We start from the raw sequence: 14,708 nt of genomic DNA, 5'->3' as shown, positions 1-14,708 counted from the left end.
GGTAACTCTGATCCCGGACACTGGGGAGAATAAGCAGCCAGTTCTCAAAGCGTCGCCGACACGAGCTAAAGTATGGCTTTTAAATGGAGAAAGAAGGTAGGCATTTAAAATCATTAGTCTGATGTAGACAGGTTTTTGTGATGTGAAAGTAATTGATGAGATTATGTGGAGTAAGTTATAACAATATTTCAAGTTTTAATTCTTTATTTTACAAAATCGTATCACAGGAAATATTTCAATTAAACAAAACCGGTCAAAAAGCAGAAGGATAACTTGTATAACTTTTTCAATTTCCTTCACTGGTCCTAAATGTCGATCCAGAAGAACACCTGAAAAATAATACAGACTATTTCAAGCAACTACATACTCGGACACAAACACTTGCTGATTAGACCTGTTGACTTGACTACAGTGGAAATGACGATTTGATTCATTGATATCTTTTACTTTCTGGTGCAGATGTATCTATGAGGATAATATTACAAGTTGAATTCGAGCAATGACCGTCTCACCCTTAGCATTACTTTATTCCATACCTGTGTGTCACTGGACCAGTCTGTATGTGATGTACCTCCCAGCTGTTTCACTCGGTCGGATGATCTTTACTACCTGAAAGAGTTAAAGGAAAATAAAGCAGGATTTTAGGTTGGACTAACACAATCCACATCATTGAGTTGCTGTGACAAGAATACACTTTGACCACAGTTTGTGAAAGCTTGTTTGCATACTGACAGACGTATTCATACAATGGTAGCTTGTCCAGTTAAACAGATGTCTTACTTTCATCGCTTTAGCTGTTGTCTATATCAGTAACAATAACACTTCGAACTAGATGCAGGTCTGAAACGTTTCAGGGATCACAAGCCCTTATTCAAAAGCCGTTTATTGAATGAAGAAAAGATTAAATGCACAACATTATGCAGCCATGTGTGGGTGCTTTTTTCATACATTATGTAAATTTAAAAAGTATCTAGATTTTTTACCTGTCCTCGTTTTAAGCCAAAGTAGCGAGCGACAGGGTCTCCAGCCTGGATCCTCGGCAACTGACTCTCTTTTAATTTGCTGAAGTCAAAATGTTAAGGAAGGACAACAAATACATAATCTCTCGAGGAGCTGAGTACTACGGGGACACTACTTACCTTGGTCTTTACATAACTGCAGTCTTAAAGGATACTATCTCGCCAGAATATCACTCACTTCCTCTTTTGTCATAACTATGTGCTCTGGAACAAGCTGAAGGACAAAGAAGTAATACATCAAACACAAACATGTACATATGAGCCACAGTCAAATGAGATCATTTTTGCATATATACTGTTGATCGGACGATACAGTGGACTCAGCAGCGTGTTGTTTACCTCATGCTCTGTGATGTTGATAAGCAGCTCCTGTTGTAGAAACTGCTCCAATATGTATTTGGGCGCCATGTCGACTAGAGACTGAAAGAAAACATTCCCATGTATATTTGTGCCAAAAGAGCAACACAGAAAGTGAACTCACGACAACACAGTCACAGCATAATCACGAGAGACTTGTTTCTGTTCATCACCAAAATGTTTCATGTGAGCAATACTTCAAATTGTTGTTTACCTGTTTGGCTGAGGGTGTCATGCCCATCTGCACAACAATGATGGCTCGTGTGATGTTCTCTTCCTGCATCCTCTGACAGTACATCTTTATCGTCTTGATTCCCACCTTGGGCTCCTCTGAAGAAAAATTCATTCCATATTATCAAAAAGATGCACAGGACATTCAAAACAACCACAATGTCAAGTTTCAACAGTTTTACCCAGAAATTTAGATAATATACTCGTCTCATCTTTGGTTAAGTGACTATTTGTGTGTTTCTATGCGGCAACATTGAGTAGTAACTAACATAGGGTGTGAACCTACCAGGAAAGAAAACAAACATCTGGTCGGTGGGGTCGTCGTTGTGAGCCACCAGCACGGTGAGGTCTGTGCGTCTGGGGCGACCCTCGCTGGGTTTGTCTCCAAACTGACTCTTGAACTCATCCAGCGTCTGGTCCAACTCGTCCTGTGTCACCAGGTAGCCTCTGTCATGGCACAGCTGAGGACACGGGGTGAAGCCACGAAGAGAGTGAGTGTGGAAACAGGCACAGATCAAAGCTCTCTACGGACTAGCTTCTTTCTCCAGGGTGTAACCCACATTTAACCGTGATCGGAATGCGATATAAATTGGGCTTTTAATTCTAAATTAGGTTGATGTACGATCTATAGATACGGTTTCAATTCTTCATCCTGGCGAATAACATTTGTGTTGGTTCGCAGGCAGAGGGTGGAACTTCCTGAAACTAGTTGTTGTTGTTGTTTTACCCTCACTCTGGGTCAGTTGCTCCCGAAGTCACACACGAAAAAACTACATACACAAACAGCTGGTCAGTAAACTAGATGCAAACTACATAATGATTACGATCAAATCAACAAAACCCCTAATGCCCATCGCTACACAGCGGAACAGCTTTACAGGCTATGCTAAGCTAACAAGCTAAAAGAAACCATTCAAACGCAACGCACCTGCATGATGGTTTTACGAATCTTCCACAGCCTGTATGTTTCCTCTTCGTCATCCATATCGTTACACTTCTTTTATATTTAATCTAAATGTATATTTTGTTTAGTTTATCACTGAACTCCAGCGGAGGAAGCGACGCACGTTTTTGTTAACGACGCAGCTTGATGACGTGGGTGGTAACTCGGAGCGGTGTCGATGCAGTGATAAAAGAATATTAATATTAACAGTAACAACAATAATTATGATAACAACCATAAATATCACAATAATAACAACACCAAAATAAATAATAAAATAAATAACAACAATAATATGAATACATTTACGTTGTCTCCGCCCACCCAGTGCTTGTGCCGCGTTCCATTACACCTCGGAGCTCGGCTCTCGGAATGACGTCACGAGAAACACGAGTTAATTGCGTTCCAGTTGCACAGGAACAATGTTTACGTCGTAGCCATAGTTAGCTAAACCAGTTCACATAGACGCATAACGCATTATTTAAAGGATAGCAACGCCGGAGTAACACGTCCATAAACAGTAATTGGACAGTACTATGTGTACGACACATTTACTGACAGAAGTGCTACTAAACAGTACAAACTACAGCTTTCACTACTTGTTGATACACGGCGAAGCCATCTTAGATTTCACAGTCTGGGGTGGTGACGTTCCTCCGACTTTCCGACTCTAAATTAGGACTCTAACTGCAACTTCCGACTCGGAGAGTGGTAATTCCGAGCTCCGAGGTGCAATTGAACGCGCCATCATTTCAAACAACAGACTGGTGGGCGGAGTCTGCAGCGACAACATGGCCGTGTGTGTTTCTTAATATGCAGTCGATGATCTGAAGTAAAATGAGGCCGATACATGTGTTGATGATACTCGGGGCTGTGACGAGCACCGGAGCCATCCTCGCGACGGTACTGTTCTTTGTCTTGTCCACAACGGTAACGTGCTGCTACGACTGATATTACTCATAACTGTGTGTGCGTAACATGCTCTTATCGACGGGTGTAACCGCAGCTGATTTTCATTTATTAAATCCTTGACATTAATAATAGGTCATAGGATTTACTTTTGCTCCTCGTGTGTAACACATCTGACCAGCGACTGTTTCTTAAAGACACATTTCATCAACATGTCCGATCTTCTAGTCTGTGGACGCACTTTAATAAACACTGTATTTACAGGTAGTTCACTGTAGTTTGTACCTGCACATCACCCAAGGTTTTCCGAATATATTGCTATTTTGTGATGTTTAATGTGTGTGCGACAGCTGCATTATCCGCTTCCTGTCAGCTGTGGTCAGCTGATCAGCTTTATCTCTGAGAAACAGCCCCCCCCCGCACTGGGACTCAGTGCTTCTCTCTGAAATGTAGCGGAGCAGGAGAAGACAGCCTGAACAGAAGCCGCTGAAGTGACGTGCATGTCATTACCGGACTTATCTATCTTCTATATACCGTTTTAACGAAAAGTCAATTATTGCCTGAACATTAATAAGACCTGTGCATGTCTGTCTCTAATTATTGTTTACGGCTCTACTCAATATCTTCAAGTTCCAATAGCACATTTGAAATATTCATTACTTTCTCTCTGACAACGTATTTAATTAGATTTATTTTGACCCATTTTTAATTTATTACAGATTTTTTGAGTTTTTATTGTATTTTTTTAGCTATTGTTTTGCTTTTGACTCGCACTATAAGCTGTGTAAATAATAAATGATTTTTCAAATAAATATTTTTTTTTGCATTGGGACTTGTATGTAACGAGGGCTGGACGATTTGGGCAAAATTATGTCAAGGAAAAATGTAGATATTTAGTCGATTAACAAAAATGGTTGATGATTTCCCATTATTATTATTTCTTTAAGTTTGATTGACTTTTGCTCCGGAGTGAAGGTTTTGGTTTTACTTTCTTTATGAGCAGAGATCAAAACACTTGATGAACCTCGAAACATTTAACAAGTCAGAGGTAGATCGATTATGTTAAACCTCCTCACAGTTCTTGTACAATGCATAAACATTATATAGCTATACATTGGACTTTTGTCATATTGCTGTTGATGACAAATATATTACATACATTTTTGATATTGTTTTTTTGCCCTATTTGTAACCATGTATTAATATAAAGCTTCTATGATTTGTCAAAATATGTTGAAATAATCTATTATAAACCAGATCAACGTGATGACGTCAGTAACACTTTGTGGGTTTGCCAGTTTAACTGTTATCTTTAATTTAACAATGGGTCCTGGAACAAACAGTTTTTTAACCCTAAGCCTTTCCGAACGGTTTCAAACACTAACTCTGTTGTTTTCCCAGATTATGTTATTTGTTAGAATGAACAGAAGGTTTTGGCTCATATATCAGGGTGAGACTTAGGAGGTTACGTGTCCTGCAATTTAATGCCAATTCCCTGATGTAACCTTTTGTTTTTCCTGCTGATATTAAGCCCCTTATATAATAGGTCCGTGCATATCCTCAGAATATTGCTCTTTGCCCCGGCCACATGGAGCTCGACCTCTTGTGGCCCAATTCCCTGCTTTTATAAGGAGTCGACAGTCTGATGAGAATGTTGTGACCTGTGGACCTGACGTGATTTATAAAGAGCGACTTGTTGGAGCCAATCAAGTCTGTTAATAATCAACCGCTCCCTTTACATGAGCACGGCGGAGCGAGTGCTTTCTGTCAGTACTTGGATTGCGGTTGAACAGTGAGGGTGTAGCTGATTGGTTTAGAGATTGGATCTGCGTCGGCCCTCAGAGGATCTCACTGAGGGGCAGTCATGCGTCTGATAGGGTCCACTGTCTTTCTCTCTGTCCTGCTGCAGGTTATGGTAAGAAACATTTGGATGGAAATACTTTTTTAAAGATAATGGCTGGGATACAGAATGTCTTGTTATCTAACACTCATGTGTGAATGGTGCCACATTCATTCTTTTAAACGACACCTGATTGTGCACTTTAGAAGTAAGCTCCCATCACTCATCTGTTTTTGTTGTCCCTCTTTCTTCCTGACAGTCTGCCCCGACAGAGGACTGGCAGACGGCCACGTCTATTTACGACTTCTCAGCGACAGATATTGACGGCAATGTGGTCTCCCTGGAGACATACAGGTAAGTCTTTCTATGATCTTTTCTCTCCCTAAATTAGCTGCAGCATCGTATCACAAGTCCAACTTTACTAAAACACTATGTATAATGTGTGATTTTGTATTTTCAGGGGGAATGTTGTCATCATCACCAACGTTGCCTCTAAATGAGGCAAAACCCTAGTAAACTACTCTCAGTTTACTCAGATGTACACCACGTATTCTGAGAGAGGTTTACGCATCCTTGCCTTCCCCTCTAACCAGTTTGGGAACCAGGTACACGAACACGAGTGTTTTATTAAAGCTGCATGATAGCACAGACTTAAAATTGATGAAAATTTTGCACAGTGTAAATGCCATAATCATATTAGAAAATCATCTACTTTACAGCGTATGTTTTACTGGTGAAGATGGAAAAGCATTTCATAATATCAAATTTTTATGGTTCTTTATACAGTAGTAAATCAAAACAAATGGTGTTTTATCCACATTGGTTTAGTAGTGTCTTATTTTGAAAAGGTATAATTGAATATACTGTAAGTCCACAAGAATTCACTTGCTCTCATCTCCTTTAGTAATTTGTTTTCTTCTTTGTTGTACTTTGAAGGAGCCTGGCAGTGAGTCTCAGATCAAACAGTTTGCTGAATCTTACAACGCTCACTTTGACATGTTCAGTAAGATCGATGTGAACGGAGCCAGCGCTCACCCTCTGTGGAAGTGGTTGAAGAGTCAGCCCAATGGGAGAGGCTTCATGGGAAAGTAAGTGGTGAACATATGAATAATCGAACACAGGGACAAAAAGACCCGCTTATCTTATTGTGAGAAAGGTGTGACAACAAGTTATATCTGGTATAATGATATGAAACTTGCAAATATGTCTCTGAGTGGATTCAAGCGTTCACTCTGTGATTATTAACATACTTTTTTTTTTCCATTCTTGCAGTAGCATCAAGTGGAATTTCACCAAGGTAAATATTAATATAAGATATTTATTAATATTTAGATATCACCAAGGTTGATAAATAATGAATCATCCATGCTGGTACACCAGATCCCTCTCTCTACTATTGCCTACCATATTTAAAATGTATAAGATAATGTTTGAAATAAACCAAGAAATGCTTATAATGAATAATCTAATTCTAAAAATATTAATAATACATTTTTGGTTTTCCTTGTTTTCTTCCTCTCTAGTTTTTGATCAATAGAGAGGGGCAGGTGGTGAAGAGATACGGACCCCAGGATGATCCAAGTGTATGTACAAATATGTTTTACATTAATAAAATGTATTTATAATTTATATTTTGATTGTTGTATATCCTTTTATATTTATTTCCTATTTGGCCTTTTTATAATTTGCCTTCAGAGGTACACTTACATCAGAAGGAGCTAAGAGCTTTACTGTGTTAATATAAACTGCCCAAATACAGTGTAATAGTGTGTACAGATGAATGAGTTCAAATAAAAGGGATGTACAAGTTCAATTAATAAACAAAAGCCAAGATGGAGACAGGATTTCCTTTAATTTAAAGATCTAGGATTCAGGATTAACTATCATTAGAAATTGAATATAATCATGATTATGTTTTAATTAGTATGTTTTCACCCGAAACTAAGAATTAGTTTTCTTGGTTTAGAATGATCCATTCATATCTACATCTGGAGCAGGTCCTCTTTCACAGAGTCTGCCATGTTGCACCGCCATGTTTCTACAGAAGCTCAGAACGGACAAACCAAACACTGGCTCAAGAGAGAACGCCTTTCGCGTTTTTATGTTACCTGAATGCTACTGCAGGTTCTCCCACAAACCTTAAGGAGGGTATTCAGTTGGTTGCAGACTGCAACTTCACCACTAGATGTCACTAAATGCCTCTTAACATGGATTTGATGTTTAGTATAAATTGTCATTATCTCGACGCCATACACAGAAGTAAAACATGTGTCTGCTAACGGATCATACATGTGTGTTGTCATGTCTCTCGTGGACATGTAATTGATGCCAACTCTTTAATGTGCTTTCTTTCTAGGTGGTGGAGAAGGATCTTCCCCAATACCTTTAAACCCCTAATGAAGGACTGATACCTCACTCACTGATACTCCATCCAGTTTGTCTTTCCATCCTCCTTCTCTGCCTCTCCAGCATCAGTGAATATAGTTTGGATCTACCCCAGACCAGTGACGGTCTGTTCACAAACCCGCATGGCGGACAGAGCAGACCTGATGAAAAATGGTGTACAAACATGCTGGGAGAATTTCAAAGCTTATATTCATAAGTTTGTCTGGAGAGAAGGAGAAATTATCCCGTAATCCATAATAATAGAGTCATATCTGACCTTGTTTTCATAATAAACTGCTCAAAAATGTTGACCAAATTATATTTTGTCTGTCAGTAAGTTATTTGGATTTTTTAAGTATAAATATTTATGTTTTTGTGGACAAAGCTTTCATTGTATATAATAGGCATAAATGTGACTCAAAATCCATCATAGTGAAAGATGTTTGTGTGTGAGTGAGAAAATCCACAATAATCAAACAGTAGAGCTTAAAATGAAATATGTGCAGTGAAACAATCTTATCTATTGGACATTGGATTCATAGTAGGCTACAATAAATTAAATACTTGGATGACAAGCACATACACTACCGTTCAAAAGTTTGGGGTCACTTAGAAATTTCCTTATTTTTCAAAGAAAAGCACTGTTTTTTTCAATGAAGATAACATTAAATTAATCAGAAATACACTCTATACATTGTTAATGTGGTAAATGACTATTCTAGGTGGAAACGTCTGGTTTTTAATGAAATATCTACATAGGTGTATAGAGGCCCATTTCCAGCAACTATCACTCCAGTGTTCTAATGGTACATTGTGTTTGCTAATCGCCTTAGAAGACTAATGGATGATTAGAAAACCCTTGAAAACCCTTGTGCAATTATGTTAGCACAGCTGAAAACTGTTTTGCTGGTGAGAGAAGCTATAAAACTGGCCTTCCTTTGAGCTAGTTGAGTATCTGGAGCATCACATTTGTGGGTTCGATTATACTCTCAAAATGGCCAGAAAAAGAGAACTTTCATGTGAAACTCGCCAGTCTATTCTTGTTCTTAGAAATGAAAGCTATTCCATGCGAGAAATTGCGAAGAAACTGAAAATTTCCTACAACGGTGTGTACTACTCCCTTCAGAGAACAGCACAAACGGGCTCTAACCAGAGTAGAAAGAGAAGTGGGAGGCCCCGGTGCACAACTCAGCAAGAAGACAAGTATATTAGAGTCTCTAGTTTGAGAAATAGACGCCTCACAGGTCCTCAACTGGCAGCTTCTTTAAATGGTACCCGCAAAACGCCAGTGTCAACGTCTACAGTGAAGAGGCGACTCCGGGATGCTGGCCTTCTAGGCAGAGTGGCAAAGAAAAAGCCATATCTGAGACTGGCCAATAAAAAGAAAAGATTGATATGGGCAAAAGAACACAGACATTGGACAGAGGAAGATTGGAAAAAAGTGTTATGGACAGACGAATCAAAGTTTGAGGTGTTTGGATCACACAGAAGAACATTTGTGAGACGCAGAACAGGTGAAAAGATGCTGGAAGAGTGCCTGACACCATCTGTCAAGCATGGTGGAGGTAATGTGATGGTCTGGGGCTGCTTTGGTGCTGGTAAAGTGGGAGATTTGTACAAGGTAAAAGGGATTTTAAATAAGGAAGGCTATCACTCCATTTTGCAACGCCATGCCATACCCTGTGGACAGCGCTTGATTGGAGCCAATTTCCTCCTACAACAGGACAATGACCCAAAGCACACCTCCAAATTATGCAAGAACTATTTAGGGAAGAAGCAGGCAGCTGGTATGCTGTCTGTAATGGAGTGGCCAGCGCAGTCACCAGATCTCAACCCCATTGAGCTGTTGTGGGAGCAGCTTGACCGTATGGTACCCAAGAAGTGCCCATCAAGCCAATCCAACTTGTGGGAGGGGCTTCAGGAAGCGTGGGGTGAAATCTCTACAGATTACCTCAACAAATTAACAGCTAGAATGCCAAAGGTCTGCAATGCTGTAATTGCTGCAAATGGAGCATTCTTTGACGAAAGCAAAGTTTGAAGAACAAAATTAATATTTCAAATAAAAATCATTATTTCTAACCTTGTCAATGTCTTGACTATATTTTCTATTCATTTTGCAACTCATTTGATAAATAAAAATGTGAGTTTTCATGGAAAACACGAAATTGTCTGGGTGACCCCAAACTTTTGAACGGTAGTGTATATGACATAACATCAACAATATTTTCTGAAAATATTGAAATTAAATTGAATTGCTCACAATTGATGCAATCTGCATTTAGGGGTCACATGAAGACTCCTTCGTATCAAGGAATCACCAGCGGATATAAAAACCAGGTCACCCCTGTCTAAGATCAGACTAAACTCTTCCTTGTCAGAAGCTTTATCAAGCCCGAACAGTTTACAATTTCCTTTAACAGATTCAAGCAGAGTATTAATATGCTTCCATATTCTATTATGAATGTGCACCATGGTTACCTAGAACAAAGTAAAAAGAAGTGCCTTAAGATTGCGTACAAAAGGATGTAGAAATAAAACAAAGTGAGGATTTAGTTAAAGTGCTGTTTTTTTAAGAATAAATTAGTTCTTATTATACTATATGGTTTCTGGACATGCACAGACAAACTAATATCAACAGTTTTATCAGCACTTTAATCAACAGAAATATAATTTTGCTTTGGAGTTGAGGAGTCATTCCGTCAAAGGAAAGTGTCCAATATAGTCCAAATCGATATGATATGTTATATTGTATGTTGATGAGGTTTGGTGCCTATAGTGGTGAGAAGAGGTGGGACGCGTCTGTATGATTTGTATGGGCACCAGTGGGGTGGAAAAAAGATGTGATTTATAAATGGATAGTTCACCCAAAAATGAAAATGCACTCATTATCTACTCACCACTATGCTGATGGAGTGGTGGGGGAAGTGTTTATGCCCACAAAACACTTTTGGAGTTTCAGGGGTAAACAGTGTTGCAGCCAAATCCAATACAATTGAAGTAACCGATTCTTCAAATGTAGAAAAACAACTGAAAAAAATACCAACAAAACAAAAACATGATCTTGTGGTGTCATCCAAAATGTCCGTAAGCCTCTGCATTCCAATTTGACTCAAAAATAGATCATTCACACTATGTTTTTAGCCTTAATGTCCGCTGTGATCGACGTGTGAATGCGGCTCCAGATGAGGATATCAGAGGACATTAGGCTAAAAACACAGTGTAAATGACACCGTTTCAGTCGGATTTGAATGTCGTGGCTTACAGACACTTGGATGAGACCACAGGAGCAGAATGGAGGCATTTCATGTTTTTTTCTTTTTTTTTTTTTTTACATTTAAAGTAGTGGTCACCATTTACTTCAATTGTATTGTATTCGGCTGCAACACTGTTTACCACTGAAACTCCAAAAGTGTTTTGTGGACTCAAACACTTCACCCACCCCTCCACCGGCTTAGTGGTGAGCAGATGATGAGTGAATTTTCATTTTTGGGTGAAGTATCCCTTTAACATGAACTCGTTGATTCATGTCAAACGATGGTTGCTTTGATCGGGATTTCAGATCCGAAAGCAGCAGCATGCACCTGACTGGTTGGTGCTCTCAGTCACCTCTGACCTCTGACCTTTCTTTTTCCTGTTGTCTGGAGCGGAAACACAGCGGACCATGTGAAACAGAGCCGGTGATTCACCACAGACACGCTCACAGACACACTCACAGACCTCTCAGACTCCATCAGCTCAGGCTCCTCTGCATGTGATACACTGAGCATCCAGGCTGCGGTTCCCTCAGGCTCCTGCAGAGGTCGCCATGCTGCCCCCCCACCCGCCCCCCCCAGCAGCACAAAACCGGTCAGCAGCAGCTCAGCAGCAGCAGCAAGTGCGGTGCGGTCGACCTGAGCGGAGCCGAGAGGAGCGGGCTGTGTGCGGGCTAAACATCGCACAGATGAAGGCACCGTCTCGGAGAACCGTCACATATTCCTCCGCTTGATTATTGCTCCGTAGCAGACGACACTTCCCCTCCGTCCTCCCGCCGGCAGAGCGCCGTCGCTGCGGGTCTTTCATTCGGAGGGGCCGGGCTGTTTTTCCTCCGGGAGGCTGAATGGAAGCAGCAGCCGAGGGAGCGGTCGGGCTGTCGGAGGCCGGGGACGGGAGCCCGCTATCCGGGGCCGCAGCATCCGATGATGGGGACACGGTGGTCGGAGTGAGCTACGGGATGGACGCCGCAGACATGGGTAGGTCGACTCCTGCCCGACAAACCACCGAGTGTGTGTTTCATTATCCTCGCATCCATTGACGTGTGAGAGTCCGATGATGCCCCCGTGACCGAAAGTCCCGACTCATCTTAGCTAGCTAAGACCTTGTGAGCTAGGCTAGCAGCTAACCCGGCTGAATGGAGGGAAGCAGGTGAAGTAAGGTGTTAGAGATAATGTGTGTGTTACTGTATCATGTGTTATTGTGTACATCAGTGCTGGTGCAGCCATGACACACAACACACCGAGGCCAGGAGATGTGTAAAGGACCCATACGAAGCCTGCTGTCTCTGGAGATATTTACAACCACCTGCCTTGACGTATAGAAATGACCAGGGGCGTAGCTAGGATTCCCCTTCACCTCCTCCTCTGTCTTTTAATTACAATAATTGAATTGAATGGCACCACGAATTATCACCACTTGCCTCCCACAGGCTGCAGAAAGACATTATATTTCTTTGCAAAAACCATTAAAGCCTCAGTGTTGGCGGCTGCTGGAGCCAGAGGATCCAACATTTGGCAAAGAGAAGGGCTCAAACCTCAGCCACTGTCTGACCGCGACAGGCTGGGACACCTGTCACTGAGACAGCGTCTCTGTTTTCAAGGGTGTTTCTTTGTATTGGACACTGAGACAAACATTAGAAGACGAGAAACAGGCCTCCTTTTTAGGTTCTTGAGTCATTTTGTGTTCGATAGTGTCGACATGTCAGACGTAAAGGTAGATTAAACCATTAGAGTGGTTTGATGAATAAACAAAATAATGCTTTTATTTTACACAGATAGAGGGTCACATTTTGTAAAGTGGTATATAGTTAATCCATAAATGATGTTTTATCTACAGAATTTCATAAAACAGGTGTTGTTTTAATACCAGAAACACAAGTTCGTCTTTACTCTTGAAGCAATTGAAGCTTGTTTTAAATGTAAATTTGTCGGTTGATAATTTTGAGGGGTGGGGAGTTTTTTTTTCCTATTTAGGGCAATAGCCAACTAAAGTGATTGAACACATATATCACTGTAACCACTTTAATGTGATGGCTGGAATTGCTTCTCATTGGTGAGGTGTCTGGTGTCAGATGGTAGTGATGATAATGATGCTACTTGTAACACGTTTTAGCCAAAACACCTTGCTCAGTCAAATCCTCATGTTTGGTTGTGAATTGCATGGCTCATAGAGATGGTAATTCCTCCCTTGTATCAAACTCGGCAGTGATATGGCTCAAAAGGACAAGTTGGGTGTTTTTATTGTCTCTTGTTTGAGAGAAGAAAATGTAAATTCCTTGCAGTGTGTAGCTAAGCAGCAGCAACATTGCCCCTTCACAAATTCTCTGTCTGAATCACATCTCAGCTTCTTAGCTATCAGCTTGCTCATCTCAAAACTTACCTGCATGATATTGTGTCTGCCAGAATATGATCTTGTAACTGCTGCCTGTTTGGCGCCTAACTCCACTGAAGATCGTTAACTGAAAGCCATACAGCCGGAAGAGTCCACCCTAAAGGACATCGTTATTCTAAGTTAGTTTCTTTCACACACAAAAATGCTCTCATGAATATTTTTTAGTATTTATGAATGGTCTTGCCCGGAGGCCAGATGTTCCCCACACCTGATCTAGAGACTGTTTAAAGCAAGTTAGGACTGAGACATTTTTCTAAAGATATGTGCTGCTATGTAAATGTTACAACATTAGGTAATGTAGCTTAGTAAGTAGTGACCTCAATCTATAATGTATGTGGAAATGTCTGTAAATGCATGTATGTGTTTTTTTAGCTATACGTTGGGTTAACAGGTATCAGTCATTCTGCATTCACTGGTCATGCTCTCTGTACTTCAGGGTTTGGGGGTTTTCATTGTCCCTGGTGAGTAAAGAGGCTACTTTGACAGGAGCTTGCTACTGCTACACAGAACAGGCTCATGAATCTAAGGGCTGTCTGGTGAGGGTTAGTTGTCCAGCTTCATTGTATCACAGGATGAAAATGGAAGTGGGGAGCCTTTGGCTGCAGATGCCATGTTTTTTCTTGCATGCTAGATGGCGCGTGTCTCACACACCTAGGGTAATTTCACAAGTGTGTGCCTGCTCAGTCATGCACCTTCACATGCAATGGAAAACACAGGCCTTTCTGGAGAAGAGGGTCACATGTGCAGCTTTATAGTGTTTTTTACTTGTTAGTTTTTGGTGTTCCTTGTCTTAATTTGGAGAGGCAGATAGCAAATATGAGGGAGGGGTGACATGCATCAAAGGTCCCTGGTTGAAATTGCACTACGGATGTTGTGGTTTTGTTGTAGCCAGATCCATTATTGAGTACACCTGTCCCCTGTGAAATCTATTTAGATTAATGGTTAACAGATATTCGGCATTGCTCTATCTTGGGTTATGTGACTGAAAGCAGCAGAGGACAGCTCTTGGTAGTATTATGGGATTTGTGATCACAGTGGATGAAAAGACACTGTTGAGTTTTCAAGCTTCTTGTTTTTAACACACCACCACCTGTAACCGTGTTACCCCATTTAACCTCAGCTTTATTCATCGACAAATGAGCTAATGCTGCAGGTTGAGTTGCATTAAATATTATTGAGGCAAGCAATATTCCAATAATGCCCGTGATCCATGCATCACTTACCTGATATGCTATTAGAGCAGCATTTTATGATTGCTAAAGAAATCCCATTACAGAAAAAGCCTGTCTAGTTGAGACCTTGCAACAAGTCGTTCAGTCAAACAAGACCTACTCCACTTCTAAAGACACTGGCTGTTTCAATGAGTAAAATAGACAATATA

At 40.7% G+C, this 14,708-nt stretch overlaps 3 protein-coding genes across 7 annotated transcripts in view; 2 read left to right on the top strand and 1 right to left on the bottom strand.

Moving 5' to 3' along the window:
• Positions 1 to 186: 186 nt before the first annotated feature.
• polr2eb (polymerase (RNA) II (DNA directed) polypeptide E, b) lies at positions 187 to 2,710 on the bottom strand. The gene is made up of 8 exons (XM_034582333.1): positions 2,536 to 2,710; positions 1,894 to 2,068; positions 1,591 to 1,706; positions 1,359 to 1,439; positions 1,175 to 1,233; positions 984 to 1,062; positions 537 to 609; positions 187 to 329 (listed from the first exon to the last, which is right to left on the bottom strand). The coding sequence occupies exons 1-7, from the start codon at positions 2,590 to 2,592 to the stop codon at positions 544 to 546; spliced, it is 633 nt and encodes a 210-aa protein (XP_034438224.1). The 5' UTR covers positions 2,593 to 2,710; the 3' UTR covers positions 187 to 329; positions 537 to 543.
• A 591-nt stretch (positions 2,711 to 3,301) lies between these two features.
• On the top strand, positions 3,302 to 8,003 carry gpx4a (glutathione peroxidase 4a). 3 transcript variants are annotated; one of them, XM_034582685.1, is made up of 7 exons: positions 3,302 to 3,453; positions 5,559 to 5,653; positions 5,760 to 5,904; positions 6,236 to 6,387; positions 6,572 to 6,596; positions 6,823 to 6,882; positions 7,656 to 8,003. In XM_034582685.1, the coding sequence occupies exons 1-7, from the start codon at positions 3,388 to 3,390 to the stop codon at positions 7,686 to 7,688; spliced, it is 576 nt and encodes a 191-aa protein (XP_034438576.1). In that variant the 5' UTR covers positions 3,302 to 3,387; the 3' UTR covers positions 7,689 to 8,003. The 3 variants fall into 3 exon arrangements, with proteins under 3 accessions (XP_034438576.1, XP_034438575.1, XP_034438577.1); XM_034582684.1 differs by having other exon boundaries at positions 3,313 to 3,480; XM_034582686.1 differs by lacking the exon at positions 3,302 to 3,453 and adding an exon at positions 5,181 to 5,374.
• Positions 8,004 to 11,520: 3,517 nt separating this feature from the next.
• The window catches only part of pip5k1ca (phosphatidylinositol-4-phosphate 5-kinase, type I, gamma a), a 44,801-nt gene continuing 41,613 nt past the window's right edge, over positions 11,521 to 14,708 (top strand). Inside the window, exon 1 of one of the 3 annotated variants that reach the window (XM_034582681.1) lies at positions 11,521 to 11,913. In XM_034582681.1, the coding sequence (XP_034438572.1) occupies positions 11,781 to 11,913 (133 nt within the window). In that variant the 5' untranslated portion in view covers positions 11,521 to 11,780. The remainder of the gene's footprint in view (positions 11,914 to 14,708) is intronic. The other 2 variants (XM_034582680.1, XM_034582682.1) reach the window with 2 other exon arrangements.

This window comes from Hippoglossus hippoglossus, chromosome 4, assembly GCF_009819705.1.
Source record: "Hippoglossus hippoglossus isolate fHipHip1 chromosome 4, fHipHip1.pri, whole genome shotgun sequence".
NCBI lineage: Eukaryota > Metazoa > Chordata > Actinopteri > Pleuronectiformes > Pleuronectidae > Hippoglossus > Hippoglossus hippoglossus.
The sequence above is the reverse complement of the archived record's forward strand: the minus strand, read 5'-3'. Positions and strand labels throughout refer to the sequence as shown.

What these genes read in the sequence shown, in the direction of transcription:
- polr2eb (XM_034582333.1), bottom strand. Translation starts at nt 2,592, where the DNA reads ATGGATGACGAAGAGGAAACATACAGGCTGTGGAAGATTCGTAAAACC. An exon ending in AGTGATATTCTGGCGAGATA is followed by an intron (nt 1,063 to 1,174) that starts GTATCCTTTAAG and finishes TTTTGACTTCAG; the next exon opens with CAAATTAAAAGAGAGTCAGT. An exon ending in TTGGCTTAAAACGAGGACAG is followed by an intron (nt 610 to 983) that starts GTAAAAAATCTA and finishes TAACTCTTTCAG; the next exon opens with GTAGTAAAGATCATCCGACC.